Raw genomic sequence first — 16,547 nt, 5'->3', positions numbered from 1 at the left:
TTAATCCAAATTGTGATAAAGAATTTTCATTTTCTCAAGCAGTGGAATAAACAAATCTGCATTACTTTCATTACTGTTACTACATTGACTGTTAACTTTTCTATTAAATAGGAGGAACCATAAGCTTTCTGCCATAATGATGATTTACAAAATTACATCAGGGGGCTATATTAATAAAATCAAAGAGTTTACCTTACTGACACCAACTTCAGGGATTCGGAGAGTATGCTCCATATCTTTTTCTCTGCAGAGTTAAGGAAAATGTCTTTAACAACTTTGGAAGCACAGATAAATGTAGCACTCAGTGACATGGAAAGAATTTTTTTGTTTTAAAAAATGTTAAAAAGGTGTTAAAATGCAAGTTTCTCTATCACACTAAGTCCAATTTTCTTAATCTACTCTAAATTTCCTATTTAAGAGGAGTTTCCAGAATTACTTTTATTCTTTGGTACATCTATCCCAGGCTAATAAATATCCAGTGAATCAAAATACCCTTTGTGTTAACATCAATTACTTATTCTAGATCTGCTGACTATGTTCTCATTTCTATTCCTACATATAAAAAGAGCATACTGTTCTCCAAGAATTTAAAATTAAGGTATTGCATAGAATCTAAATTAAGGATAGATTATCCCTCCTATTAGGAAGAAATTATCTTACTCATGATTAAAACAAACCTCTCTAGCAAGCTGCTTATGAACTACAAAGGGGTAAAGGAAACGAGGCAGGAAAGGAGGCCAATACTGGGTTTAGGTAAATAATTTAAACTCAAAAAAGGCAGTACAAAGGTAAGAAAATGACAAAATCTCTGTAGATGGTATCATCAAGATTTTATTTCTTTACATAGGCAGTCCCCTTTTGGGACTATGAAGTCATATCCTCGACTGATTTCCAAAAGCAAGTGACAAAACATTAAGTGTCAATAATATTTTTTGAATGGGAGAAAAAGGGACATGAATGCCATTCTTTTTTTTGCCTATTCAACAAATACCGTGCACATTTCATGGTAACTGCTCAAGAAATGTACAATCCACTAGCATAAGACAAATATACCAATACAATAATATTAAACATTTTACCTTCCAATTGTAGCAGGATTTACAGCTGTAATGATAAAAAGTGATCCTGTCTGCAACACTGGTGATCTTATAACAATTACTCTAATACATGGGGGCCAAATTTTTTCTTCATCTGTCAAAGAAACAAGTGGATAATATTAATTCAAATGCTATGGAAAAAAATAAGAAATGCCTATGGATAGCAGGATGCATCTGTAAAATAAAAATGTATTGATCAAAAATCTTAATCTTGTTTAAAACCTTCTTAAATCCTGCTATATCACATACATGATAAGTAAGGCTTAATATTGTTACCAGTTTAAAGTGAACCAACCTAAAGGTATTCAGCTAATTCAGCATCTATCATAATTATAATCATCTCTCTCTTTTTTAAGGTCTTGGAATTTGAGAATATCGCAAACAAGGCTTTTTAAATTAAGTTAGAAAATCTGAATTTACACTTTTTTTAAAAAAAGTAAGAAATTCTGTTAGGAACAAAATAAGCTCATGTACCCTAATATGAAATACTGGGTTTTAAAAGTATGCCTTTTACCCTTCAGTAAAAAAAATATTAGATTTACCATATCTATGTAGCTAAATTCATGGACTATACTTTTTAATGGCAATTTGCTATTCTCTCAATTGTAAAAGTGAATGATAAATATTTACCCACTAAAATAAGACTTAATACATACTTTAGGATTAGAACATAGGTAACTTGGTTTTGTGTTCTACTGACTAGGCCATGCAATGCAATGAAACTTTAAGGTTCAAATATTAGCCATTGATTCACAACTTACTCTCTAAAAAAAAAAAAAAAAAAAAAAAGCAGTAGCCCACAAAATTTTTAAGAATATCATTCAAATAATCAGTTTAAAACAATCAGTTTACTTTTGGGCAGATATATGGTATGAGTCACTAACATTTTTAACTGTGTTGCTCTTTTACAATGACTACACTACTCACCTTCATCCTCACTATCTTCTGCAGTGACATTATCTTCACTGGTAATGTCTTCATCATAACTGTCCTCAGTCTGAGAATCTGTAATTTCACCTTCTTCTGGCTCACTATCAGTCTCTATGATTTTCTCATCTTTAAATGAAGTGGAATTATAGATGTTTTCATTAAGAGGAGATTCTATAGTCTTTCCACTAACTGAAACAGTGAATTTGGAGGAACTATTTTTGTGATGAAGGTCTACTTTGGCCTTCTTTTTCACACTTGTAAAATCTTCTCCCTCACTGCAGCTTATATGCTCAACAATGGATGCTTTTTGATCTTCTGAATTCAAATCCTGAAGAGAGGTAGGTGGGGAAAAGGAAAAGGAGAAAATAATCTTAAACATGACCATCTTTAATGCTAAGTGTTTCAATGAATTAGTGAAGATATATGTACAGTGAAACAAGAACAGCTATTATTTTACCTCCTCTTCTGCTCGTGTTCCCTTTCTTGGTTAATGACAATACCATTCACTCACCATTCAAATCAAAACTCTTATGGTTATCTTTGATATCTCCTTAACCACTACATAAAATCAATTACCAAGCGCTACAGACTTTATAATTTATCCTCTCTTCTTATCTATTCTCAATGTCCTAACTGTCCCAGTCTAGGCCCTTATCACATATTGCTTAGACCAGGTGACAATCTAGACCAAAGCTATCCAATAAAAATAAAATGCAAGCCATATTTGTAATTAAAAATTTTCTAATAGCCACATTAAAAAGGTTTTAAAAAGCACATGAAATTCATTTTATTATTTTATCTAACCCACTATTTATAACATATCATTTTATATTAATATTTAATCAATATAAAAATTGCCAATGAAATATTTTACATGGATTTTCTGTATTATTTTCAAAATTGAGAGTAGTTTACACTTAAAACACACCTTAGTTCGGACCAGCTGCATTTCTAGTGTTCAACAGCCACATGTAGCTAGTGGCTACCTTATTGGACAGTGCAGGCCTAGAGAATACATCTACTCTAAACTTTCTTTTTGAGCTTTTAACCAATTATCATGTCAACACATAAAGTACAGAACTGACTTTCATTACAGGAGGGATTTAAAAATCCAAACTACCTAATGTAATAAAGAGTGGTTTTGCTAATAATTTATAGTACTTTATAGTTGCTTTGATAATAACAGTTTAAAGTACCAGTAAGTCAGTTACATCTTTTATTCCAAAATTCCAACTTACCTGGCTTAAGTCTTTTATTATTCATTATACAATTATATTGCACATGACTTACAACAAATAAACAAATCTATTGTTTTAACCTTAGAAGCAGAAAGTAATCTTTCTCTTTTTCCTTTGGTTTGTAACACACTAAAATTTTTTCCTACCTTAGAGCTACATGATAAAGTGAATTCATATGTTGTTATTTTATAAAATATGAGAGCATCTTAAACACATATGTTTAATAGCAACATAAATTCAGTTTGGAGACTGGCTAAACACTCACAGCGTGATAAACTATATACACTTCCAGCAATATAAACTCACCAAGGACAAGAACAAGGGCAAGGAACTGAACAACTATGAGCTTTAAAGGCCACTGTGAATTATGGCAAAAAAATTTCCCTATCTATATATACTTAAAAAAAAAAAGCAGTTTCGAATTTTGTATATTTTATTATTATTACTGCTTATAAGACAACATATGCAAGAGAAAAATTAAATTGCCATAAGTGCTCCTTTTTAAAAATTATTTGCCAGTCTAGAATGTTATTCATTAAAAGATGAGAAAAGAGGCCTACCTGTGGGCATTGAGGCTTATTTCAAGTTATTTACTCCCATATCCTCACCCTACTCCCTTCCTTCTACATCCCACCACCTACAAAGAGTGGGGCTCAAGAGTAGCTTAAAAAATAAAGAAAAAGTGAAGATGTCTTAACTGGTCTCCCATGCTTCACAGCTGCTACCTTTTAGAACCCTTGAAGAATTCTCAAAATTCCATCAGGACTTTTTAAGTTTCTGTGCTTGGAGTTCACATATCTTTGAAGGACAGTAAAGATAAGCAATTATGGGAGCTAAACTGAACCAAAACCTCACAAGAACACTTTCAAATTTCATTCTCTAGTTTGTCAGGAAAGGCCATTTGATGACCCCTACATTCTTTTCTCTTTGTTAGGAAGGTGTACTTTCACAACTTATCCTTTCAAACAGTTCAACCACTAGTAAAGGTAAGAGTTACTAAATGAGTTCTTGAAAGCAAACAGAAGTGTCATTTTTAGTATTTTAGTCACATACTCTTCTTCAGTATTGTCAGTGAAAATAACAGAAATAAATACAAATCAAATAAGAGAATACAAAATAAATTCAACAGAATCTCAATTCCATATTTGAACTTTAGTATTCTACATTTAAAAGTTTTTTTCTTGGTTAAGTAGAAAACCATTAGATAAATTTTAAGAGTAAAGTATCAAACAGTTGCCACAATTCATAAAATGCCAATACAACAAATAAGCCTCCAACCTTATCTACAGAGTATAAAAAGAGCATTAATAACATTTTTTATATCTTTCCACTTCAACATTGTATTATAAGCATTTTAAAAATTCTTTTCAGTCTATATAACTACTATTTGAAGGCCTAAATAATGCTTTTTCAATTAAATGTACTATCATTTTTGAACCAATACTGGTGAGCCATTTGAACATTTAATTTTTTTTCTGTTCTTATAAATATTGCTATGTAATTACACAAAGGCATTTTTCTTTCTTTGGATTTAAAAAGTAATAAATTACCAGGAACAAGGTTTCCAATTTAAAAATATCAACATTTTTATAGTTATCAATACAAATAGCCAATCTATTTTCCAAAAAGATACAAATTTAGACACCTAATATGTATCTACTCTATATTTGCCAGAAATGGATTTTTTTTAACATTTGCTAACATAAGAAATCGCTCAATATAACCAAGAACTTTTATCTATGCCTACTTACAAACTGTTTTTCTTTTGTGAACTGCGCACTGACATCAGCTTATCAACTGAGTGTCTGAAAGTTCTTCCAAATTATGTAACACAAGAGTATTTTATCTATTCTAAATCCATCTCCTTCAAAATTATAAGAAATCCCTTCTACTTCTAGTAACTGAGAATTTCTGAAAAAGTCCATGTTTGCCCCATGAGAACGCTTCTTGGTAAATAGACTCTGGTATCTTATCTTAATGGATATATTTGAAATACAGAGTTAATGAATAATTTTCAGTTTCATCAAAAATTTTGGCTTAATTATGATATCACTGTTATGTAAATTTAAAAAATTATGAAGACAATACCTTTTCCTCATTTGTTGTAGAAGAATCTGGATCCTTTCTCTTCTTCTTTAACTTTTTATCTTTACTTTGTTTTGTGCCAGAAGTCTGATAAGGTTGCAAATCTACTCGAGAATGAAATTGATATCGACCACTTTCCACATCACAATAGTAATAAATTCCAGTGGAAGGGTCGTAATACAGTTGATTTTCCTTTCAAAGTCAAGAAAACAATAAGTTCTATTTATGTAAGATGAAATAAAATAGAGAAATAAATGTAATAAAATATCAAATATATTCAAATATAGTAAAAGTTTGTTTCTTTCAAGAACTAAAGTATTTTTGAAGATAATGAATAAAAATATCAGAAAGATGCCTGTAATTTTCCAAAATACTTTACCATTCAACATTTGCTAATTTTCCTAGTGTGAAAAATGAGTATATTTAAATATTAAATTGAATCATGAAATTGCCAACATCTGACCAGTTTTTAACTTACAGAAACAGCAATTTTGTATGGTTCAACTTAATACATTAAGGAAAAATGATAACAGAAAACCTTTTATGTATGAAAACTAAGGTATGCATCAGAAAAGGCTGAGCATATAAAAGCAATTCCAGACTCATTCCTATTACAAAATAATGGTGTGGCAGTATAAACCCCCAAACCCTTATCTCAATGTCATAAAACAAAGACTTGCCTTTTAATGTTCATGACTAAAGTTCTACAGAAAAGTTTGAAAATAAAGTTAACTTCATAAATACAACATAACATTGTATATAAAGAAACCAATAAAAAATTGTCTTTACTAATTAAAGACAGTAATTAAAGGTTTATGAGTAAAGCAACCACGCGAAAAATAAATTTTGGCAAATTATGGATAAAAAACTATAAGACAAAATTATGTAACCATCTTCATTTATTGGATACTGGCAATTCTCTACAACTAAAATTTAATTGAAAGTTTATATTTTCTTTTCATGATAAATCCATGCAGATCAGACCTGGAAACATCTTAGATGTACTGAATTAAGCAACTAAAACCTACTGTAAAAGAATAATTCATTTTTCTAACTGTTGATACTACTGCAATATATTATCTTTAATTCATTTCTGCAGATCTCTTACAAAAATACTTTGAATTCTATCTTTCTTCCCCTTAACTAAAAAACTCAATGGAAGCATTCTAATCTTTTTTCTACTGACGACAGAACTTTTATAACTCACATTTTTTTTTTAATTAAGTTTATTGGGGTAATACTGGTTAATACAATTATGTAATTTTCAGGTATACATTATAATTTGACATCTATACTTTCTAGTAAATCATTTTTTTTTAATCTGCTATGTCTTTCAGTCCAAATTAGACAGTTTCAAACATATTTTTTAATTTTTATTTAATTAAAATGGAAGCTAGCACAATAAAAATGGTAAAACAATGCAGTCCCTAATTTACCGAGATATTTAACCTACAGAATGTAACTAACCGTTTACAAAATAGTAGTCAGGAGGAAAGATACAAAAAGGAAGAAGAATGACAAAGATAATGTCAAATACTTGGAAATTCTGTATTTTCCTAGAAAATAAGTAATAATTTGGTAATAAGAGTTTCAACATTAATTTTCTGAATATTAACTAGCATTGTCAGCATACTCCTATGAAAGAAAATGCTCCCTTTACAAAGGATTTACAAAGTATGTATACCAAGTGCAAAATGACAAGCTAATGAAATCCCTTATCTAACTAAGATATTAAGCATTATCATTATGTTCCCTAGATTAGTTAACAATAGTTCCAGTAGCTGGAATGGTGAACATCTGCTCCACTTTTCCACACTATATTCTGTAATTCCTGAGGACCAGATCACATGCCTAAACCATTAGGGTTGAGGTATGTGGGTGAGCTGTCATCGTTTGTCATCAAATCCTGAATAAAATCCAATTAAATACTAGACTTCAACAACTAAAACACTGTATTATAAATCAAGAACTTAATTTTCTGGTTCTGTCCTAGTCAGTGGTCCATTACATTTCTAATTCCACACTAATTCTCTAGTTCTGTTAACAAATTGAGTTTTAAAAAGTGAAATGTGTAAAAGTCACAGAATAGAAAACACTGACTAAAAATAAATATTCTGTTGGGAATTCAAGAAAAAGACTCCTTCTGTGGCATCGAACAGATTCATAAAGATAAAAGTATTTGGAAAAAAAAAATCTTAGGAGGCCTAGAATTAACAATATCACTTTCTTATAAAAGCAATGAGAAAATGTTATTTAGGTTCTTAAACATTTTACAACAATGTAGTTAATTGCTTGCTTTTATTAATAAATACTCTTTTTTGTATGTTACTTTATATATAAAAAGTTATTAGACCTCTATAAAATATTAATCTATAATAATCACAAGTAACTTATTTAATTAAAAACCTAGAAGTTTAGCATCATGAGCTATTTTATAACTCTTTACTCTTATCAAATAGCTTTGAAGCAAACATCATTTTTAAATGCAGCTCCTTGCTTTTCTTAATTCAGTTTACGGTTTAATATTTGGTATCGAGTAACTAAATATACAACCAGACAGTATTAAAATATCTGACATACTTACAGAATCATAATAAAAACCAGTACTGTGGTCAAAATACAGTCCAGTATTCTCATCATAACTAAATCCAGTCTGTGATACAGCAGCCTCTGCTGCAGCTCTCAAACTTTCAGCTAGTGATGACCCTTCTAAGGATGTATCTTCTGTTGCTAATGCAGATGCTGGCTCCTGGATAAGATATATTAATGTCAAATAAGACAAAAATTTGAAACAATAGACTTAAAAGCTATTTTAAATGATAAGACTTCAATTTCTGCAATGAAATGGATGGCTATCAATTACAATTTGACTCACTTTAAAAAATATTGACTAGTGTTAGCAGTTAATTTTGACCCAGTTTTGAAGATATGAAAAGTGAGTGACCATTACTCAAAAATAAATGCCTGATACCACAGGAAAGCAACCCATAACATACAGACTCTGAAGTATTCTTTAAGGCAAACGATCTAGATTTTTTTCCAAAGGGAAAAAAGTTTTAGAAGAGAATTGGAGGAGAAAGTATAGATTATGTGAGATATGTTAAAATATCAAGCAGTTGCACTAGATAGATGAACCTTACCAGGATCCTAATTCAAACAGACTATAGAAGCAAATTTATAAAACATTCAGGGAAATTTAACAGTGGCAGGATACATGACATAAGTAAGCATTAAAAATTTTCTGGTGTGAACATAGTTATTTGCGGTGATTGCATATTTTTTTTGATTGAGTCAAAATATACTGACAAATTTTCTCTGTTTTAGTTTATTCACATTATTAAGTTTTTAAACACAACAGAGTGGGAAACAATCACATATATCAACAAGTTCTAATATTTATTTCTCAAAAAAAATTCACTGTATAATTAATTATACACAGAATATTTACAACCTTTGTATATATTGTGATAGACGAAAGAAGTCAATTTGTCTACATAATTACAATAATGAAGGAAAATTCTTAGACATCAACAACTTCATGTTAAGCATTTTACTACCTGTGAATCTGAGGCAAAATGGTCCTCTTGTCCACATTCAATCTTTTCTGTTACATCAGTACCAGCATAAGCATCACTTTCTATTTGTGACTGGTCTTTAGAATCATAAGTAGAAGCTTCAATATCCTGATCATGCTGAACTAAGAGCTCAGTCACTTTATCTGGAAGACTAACATCCTTATAGTATGTCTGATAATAATAATCTGCAGCAAAAGCAAATGATATCATATTAGCAGAGTGTATATAAAATGGACTTAATTCCAAAACATTGGCGCTGAACACAAAACAGCACACATTACGAACAAATCATTTTACAATTATATACATTTTAACAGATTAAGATTAATGGTGCAGATAACTCTGCAGATGCATATATCTTTGATTCTAATGTCCCATTCAGTACCTTAGCTGTCAAGCTAAAAAGGGAAAAAAACAGTAATCGGATTGAGATTTTTCCTAGCAAGAGTTAAAAAAAGAAAACAAGTAGATAGGTTACGTTCTGTCAAAAAAATTAGGCAACCGTAACAATTTCTAACCACATACCTTAATATCATTGCATATCAAATGACAATGAATCAAGACAACACTTCAAGAGCTGATTTTTTTTTGTCAAATTTATCTTATAATGCTGATGCAAAGGCCTAAGAAACTGGTACTGAACACAATGCTAAGTGGAATACATCAACAGGAAAACGCATGCCCCAGATCACATCAACACTACAAACTAAACTACAGAACAACCATCATTGAAAACCACTTGAATTCTCGCTGAACAGAAGTCGTGTAATTAATGGCATACAGAAGAAGCCACGTCAAGACCAGCAGGGGAGACGGAGTTGTGGACCATGCTGGTCCCACAACCCAGCCTGTGATACAGCAGCCTCTGCTGCAGAGATTCCCCCTGAGGAACAAGGGGTCCCAGCCCCAGACCAGGCTCCCCAGCCCAGGATTCCAGTGCTGGGAAGAGAAGTCTCCATAACTTCGGGCTAGGAAAATCAGAAGTGGGAAAACTCTGGCTGAGCAAGAAGTAGGGCTGCTGGAGGCCCAAGCATTTCTTTTAAAGGGCCCAAGCGAAGACTTATTCTCTGATGAACTCACTCACTCTGAGCTCCAGAGCTGGGGCAGCAGCTTGAAAAGTGCCAGGGAGGAACTGAATTGTCTGACTTCGGGGTAAGGGCTGGAGAGGCAGCTTTCTCCCAGATGTAAGTGCTGAAGCCTTTGTTCCTTTGTTGAGTACACCTCGCCACGCAGCCAAACAGCACCATATCTGAGTCTCCTGACTAATACTCCTTGTCCAGGCCTGGTGATTCCCTGAGATCTTGCCCCACCCAATTTGTGGGCCCATCCAAGTTCTTTCCAGTGGCTTTTCCATACAAACAGCCTGTCTTGGCTCATGCTGCACTTTCCTAAAATCTCTCAAAGGTTCACGAACCCCAAACAAACAGCATCTAGCCTCAGCATGCTCCTCTTGCTAAGCAGCCCCAAGCCTGGCACTAGTAGCAGCCGGCCTTGGGTCACAGCTTAGCCTCTCCCAAGCACTTCCAAGCCCAGCAAAAGTGGCAACCATCTGCGGATCACTTTGTAGTTCATACCAAGTGGCCCTGGGCAGAGCATAGGCAGCAGCAGACAATGGCCTGCAACAGAATCCCACCCAGGAGGCCCTGGAACCCACACCAAGCGGCCAGCTTCAGACCAGACCAGAGCACTACCCAACCAACTCCACAAACCACACACCCAAAGGGGACTTGGCAGGCACCAGAGCCTCACTAAAGTGAATCCTTCTCCATGAATCAGCCCCTACACAACAGCTCCTCCACTATAGTCATGGCCAGTCTTCACGACCAATCAGCCTGAGGGTCAATCCCTCTCACTGACATGCCAACAGCAATCAAGACTCAACTACGAGAGAACACACAACCCACACAAGGGATACCCCTGGGGCACCCAGCTCAGGTGACCAGAGAGACTGCGCCACTGAGCCCCACAGCACACCTACGACATAAGGCCCTCTACTAAGACTGGGAGACACAGCAGCTCTACCTAATACATAGAAACAAACACAGGCAGCCAAAATGATGGGACAAACATGTCACAAATGAAAGAACAGAATAAAACTCCAGAAAAAGAAGTGAACAAAATGGAGACAGGCAATTTACCACAGAGTTCAAAACATTGATTATAAGGATGCTCAATGATCTCAGTGAGAACTTCAACAAAGAAACAGGAAACATAAAAATGGAGATAAAAAACATAAAAAAGAACTAGTCAGAAATAAAGAGTATAATATTTGAAATGAAGACTACATTACAAGGTATTGACAGATTAGATCACAAGATCGAATCAGTATTTGGAAGATAAGGAAGCAAAAAACACCCAATCAGAATAGCAAGAAACAAAAAAAGAATCAAAAAAAAAAAAAAAATGAGGATAGTTTAAGAGGTCTCTGGGGCATCAAATACCAACATTCACATCATAGGGGTACCAGAAGGAGAAGAGAGAGCGAGCAATGAATTGAAAACCTATCTGAACAAATAATTACTGAAAACTCCCCTAACGTGGCAAAGGAAATAGACAAATAAACCAAGGAAGAGCAGAGTCCCAAACAAGATGAACCCAAAGAGGTCCACACCAAAACATATCATAATTAAAATTCCAAAGGTTAAAGACAAAGAGAGAATCTTAAAAGCAGCAAGAGAAAAGCAGTTAGTTACACACAAAGCAGATCCCATAAGACTGGCAGCTAATTTCTCAACAGAAACTTTGCAGGCCAGAGGCATTGGCAGGAAATACTCAAAGTGATGAAATGAAAAGTAAGGACCTACAACCAAGATTACTCTAGCCAGCAAAGCTATCATTCAGAATCAAAGGACAGATAAAGAGCTTTCCAGACAAGAAAAAACTAAAGGAGTTCATCATCGCCAAACCAGTTGTGCAAGAAATGTTGGAGGAACTTCTTTAAGAAGAAAAAAGATCAAAAATATTAATTATAAAATGGCAATAACTACAAATCTATCAACAATTACTTTAAATGTAAATGGACTAAATGTTCCAATCAAAAGACAGGAGGCTGAATAGGTAAGAAAACAAGACCCACACAAATGCTGCCTACAAGAGACTCATTTTAGATCGAAGACTCGCACAGACTGAAAGTAAAGGTATGGGAAAGATATTCCTCAAAAAGAAAAAAATGCTGGTGTAGCAAACTTTTACCAGACAAATCAGACCTTAATACAAAGGCTATAACAAGAAAAAAAAAGGACCCAGTAATCCCACTTACGTATAGTTATCTGAAGAAACCCAAAACACTAATTTGAAAAAACATACGCATTCATACGTTCACTGCAGCATTATTTACAATAGACAAGATATGGAAGCAACCTAAATAAATGTCTATCAATAGGTCCTGGATAAGGAAGAAGTAGTACATATGTACAATGGAATATTAGCCATAAAAAAAAAAAAAGAATGAATCTTGCCATCTGCAACAACATGGATGGATCTAGAGGGTATTATGCTAAGTGATATAAGTCAGACAAAGACAAATTCACTTATAAGTGGAACCTAAAAAACAAAATATGTGAACAAACAGAAACAAACTCATAGAGAATTTTGTATGGCTGCCAGATGAAAGGGGGTTTGGGAGATGGGTAAAGGGGATTAAGAACAAATTGGTAGTTACTAAATAGTTACAGCCATGTAAAATATAACACAGGGATTATAATCAAAAATACTGTAATAACTATGTATGGTGTCAGATGGGTACTAGATAATCAAGGTGATCACTCAGTTATATAAATGTGTAATCACTATATCATACATTGGAAACTAATAGAACATTGTATGACAACTGTAATTGAAAAACAAAACATTACTTTTTTAAAGAATAGACCATTTCAAGGGAAAAAAAAAAGGAAGACCAAATATGAATAGATGGCTAACAGCATGGCAAAAATTACTTAGTGAATGTGCCACTGAAAACATAGTAGCAATTTCTACTTTCCCATCAGAAGAGCAAATAGATTCTCTGAAAATACCTAATCATATGGAGAGAAGACACTATAATGGTTCGCATTTATCTAGATGTTTGTCTATTTTAAATTTAAAGAAAACTCCACATTAGCAAAATTTGAATGTGATAGTGTCAGGATATCTCCATTATCAAGTGAATACCTGAGATTGACCAAGGAGGGTGGTTCTCTGTTTGTACTTCTACATCAGATTTTTTATTATCTTCGTTTCTCCCACAATGGAGTATTTTACTGAGCTCTTCTACCTGAAAGGAAACAAGGCTTTAGGAAAAATAAATCATATAGCAATCTAATAGTATGCACACCATTCCTCTGAAATTACAGTAACTTTTTTTGCTAAAAGTTTTAGAGAAGTACCTACAGCAGCTAGTTTCCTTTTCAAAAAAACTAAGTCCTATAATTGACTTTCAACTTTTATATTTGCAGAGGGAGATGCTTTTATCCTTGTACTCTCTTCCTACACCTTAAAATATCCTCTTCAAAAATCAGATTTACTAAATTAATAGTTTACGAACAGGATCCTTTATTTCTAATAAATAAGAACGTTTTTATACTAATATTTTAATTCGTCAGCAGTTCTCCCTAAAGAATTAGAAAAATAACTTCCATTTGTTAAACCATGAATCATTCAGTATCATTGTCTTACACCTGAAATTAACTATTCACTTAAATATATTAATGGCACTCACATACTTTAATGTATGTTTTTTCCCCTCTAAATAGCAGTCATAACTAAACAACTGCAGCAGAATAAACAGGTGATTGCTCTCTCAGAGGGGCATCTATCCTCCCTTTGCCTCAATGAATGCCAAAGCCAGAGCGACAGTGTGGAAATACCCAAAAGTAAATGAGGAGCAGCCTTGTCAATACGACTCAGTGGGACAGGATCCCAGTGTTAGACTTACTTAAAAATAAGCATCTAAATATTTCTTAAATGATACATAGAGCTTAAAAAGAGAAAGGTGGTAAGACTGATTATATTATATTATCTAGGCACTTCACAAGTTATCAGATCTGCCGGTACAACTAGGGTGAAGCAAGCAAGGCACCCAGGAAGGAAATTTCAGGAGGCACTCAGTCTCAGCCTCTTGCAAGTGTAGGGTCTATACCTGAGAATTAGTGCCCTCTAAATTTCTCACCTTAGACTATTGATCGACTTGCCCTAGTCCTGACTCCGCTACTAACCATTATTACTGTGAATCAGATTATTTACTTAGTATCTGCTACCTGCTAGGTATTATACTTGGTACTTTGGATGACATCTTATTAATTCTTACAACTGCCTTACGAATTAGTTGCATTAATCCCCATTTTACATGTGAGAAATCTGAAGAGACAAAGGACAACAGTTTAATAATTATGTGGAAATAACGTCAGGAGAGGGTAACTGCCCAACAAATCAAGTTGGAAAAAAAGTACAATGCTTCTGTTTAACATTTAAAAAAAAAAAAAAGTAAAGTTTAAATATTTGTCCTTACTGGGTTTCGTAGAAATGAAGTTAGCTGCTTCTTGTGTCTAACAATTATATCCTTCCTACTTTCACTGGAAAACTCAAGATGATAAACGCCCATAACAACCTTACACATAAATGTTCGTTTGTAAAACTGTGTTAAGTTTGTTCACGCTTAATTTGATTTAACCTTCACTTGTGTAGTGCTAGCATTCTCATTTTATGGGCAACCGAGGCTCAGTTTACATATCTAATAAGTGACGGATGGGATTCTGATCAAGTCCAGTGCTTTAACAAACTCAAAAGTAATCTACAATAAATATTGTTAACGTGCCTACTGCCAATGGGACGTTACGAGTGATAATGAAGACAAAGTACTGAAGTTCAACTCACGCCAACCTAACTTCTACTTTTTTGCTTATGCGTTTATTTAAATCGAGTAACCCCAACTCTAAAGTTGTGCCAAATATACGTGGAACTACAATCGCACTAAATTTTTATTTAAGTACTCTATAAAGTAGTTCTGGGCCCCTGCCAGGAAGCCCTTTTGAGACTATTAAAAGCTTCCAAGCTGGATGGGGCAAAGGGCTGGACGCGAACCGCGCACCTGGCTGCGGAGCTCCTGGTTGTTGCTTTCGGCGCTCTGGTACAGACGCTCCGTGTGATGCAGCAGCTTCTCAATCTCCCGCACCTGCCGCTTGCAGCTCCGCAGCTCGCGTTCCAACTTCTCTACCTTCCGCCTCAACTGGGCCAGCTCAGGCTCGGGGGAGGTGGGTGGCGATGGTGACAACGAAGGCGCCTCGGAGGCCATGGGGTCCGGCGCGAGGCAGCCCGTGGGCGCGAAAGGGCTGTAACTCAGACTGAGGCGGACGCCGGCGGGCCTAGAAGCCACGGGAGCGCGCGGGTAGAGAAAGGCGGACTCATTCCAGCCCGGCCGCGCCGGCCCCTGGCCATGACGCCCTTAAGCTCGCTGCCAGGAGCCGAGAGGAACTGTGGACAAGCAAGGGGAAGGCGCCCAGCCCAATCCGCCCAGCTTTGAAACAGGAAAACTTTATTTATAACTACCTTCCCCAGCGACCTAGACAACCGCAGCTTTGGAGAAGTGGGAGGGCCAAGGAAGCAAAGGCCAAAGCGTCAGGGCAGCTCTCGGGCTGAACCGGAAACGATGGCGCCGGCGGTGGGCGGGGCTGAGACGGAAAGGGAAGCTACGGGAAGCGGGAAAGGCCTCGTAGTGCACATGCGCACTTCCCGCCGGCTGTCGGGGAACGGACCTCGGCGTAAGGGTGTGGGAAAGTGGCTACCGAAGTCCCGGAGTGCTAGAGAAGCCCCGGAGTGCTTGAGACACTCTCTGGTCTCAAGCTTGTGTCCTTACGGAGGATACTGCTTGACATCCTTCACAATTAATTTTTTATAATTTTTTTTTCTTAGTTATTAGTTTGGACCTCAGATTGTAATCACACTCCTTAGTTCACAACACATCGTAAACACTTGCTCATGGAAGGCTCTTTTTCGTTTTTAGGGAGGGGAGTGGTTTTTGGGGGGGAGGTGGGGGTAGTTGGGTTTTATTATGGCTCTATATCCCAATTCCTCAGTCGCATTATCTCCTGTCAATATTGGCACCTACCCTCACGTGTCTGATGTATGTCCTTAAATATAAATCTATACTTATATGTTTCATGTATATTTCTTTTAAATAAATATTATTTGGTTAAAAAGTGTTTTTAAAATTCATATATATTGCTATATATACATCTAAGTGCAACGTAGTATTCCAAGGTATATGTATACTGCGTTTTACTTATCTATTCCCCTAGTCTTCAACATCTTAGTGTTCTACACGTCCGTTAACACAATCTACAGCACAATGAAGATCCTTGTTCATGCCACTTTATTGACCTTTGCATTCATTTCTTTAGGTTATGTAGGCATGCGATCTCTGGGTCACAGGACAAACATTTAATTTCACTATGTTCCTCTGGATTGCTTTACAGAATGGCTGCACAACTTTACACCCTCACCAACTACACAGTTCTGTGTCCTCCACGTCCTCTCTAATACATAATATTAAACACTTGTATTTTTTTTGGCAATTTTTATTAATATAATGAAGTATTTCATAATTGTTTTAATTTTCACTTTTACAATTACCAGAGGATTTCATG

The 16,547-nt window shown here is 34.9% G+C and overlaps 1 protein-coding gene across 1 annotated transcript in view; it reads right to left on the bottom strand.

Annotated features, from left to right (window-relative positions):
* Positions 1–15,565, bottom strand: part of AGGF1 (angiogenic factor with G-patch and FHA domains 1) — a 28,079-nt gene extending 12,514 nt beyond the window's left edge. Inside the window, exons 1-9 of the mRNA XM_039874882.1 lie at positions 15,451–15,565; positions 14,993–15,266; positions 13,078–13,180; positions 8,908–9,110; positions 7,935–8,099; positions 5,354–5,542; positions 2,025–2,355; positions 1,080–1,191; positions 193–244 (exon numbers count right to left, since the gene is read on the bottom strand). Of these exons, the coding sequence (XP_039730816.1) occupies positions 193–244; positions 1,080–1,191; positions 2,025–2,355; positions 5,354–5,542; positions 7,935–8,099; positions 8,908–9,110; positions 13,078–13,180; positions 14,993–15,196 (1,359 nt within the window). The 5' untranslated portion in view covers positions 15,197–15,266; positions 15,451–15,565. The remainder of the gene's footprint in view (positions 1–192; positions 245–1,079; positions 1,192–2,024; positions 2,356–5,353; positions 5,543–7,934; positions 8,100–8,907; positions 9,111–13,077; positions 13,181–14,992; positions 15,267–15,450) is intronic.
* Between the last annotated feature and the right edge of the window lie 982 nt (positions 15,566–16,547).

The sequence above is a fragment of the Pteropus medius genome, unplaced genomic scaffold (genome assembly GCF_902729225.1).
Source record: "Pteropus medius unplaced genomic scaffold, Ma_sr-lr_union100, whole genome shotgun sequence".
NCBI lineage: Eukaryota > Metazoa > Chordata > Mammalia > Chiroptera > Pteropodidae > Pteropus > Pteropus medius.
Note: the sequence above shows the minus strand (reverse complement) of the source record. Positions and strands in the feature narration are given on the sequence as shown.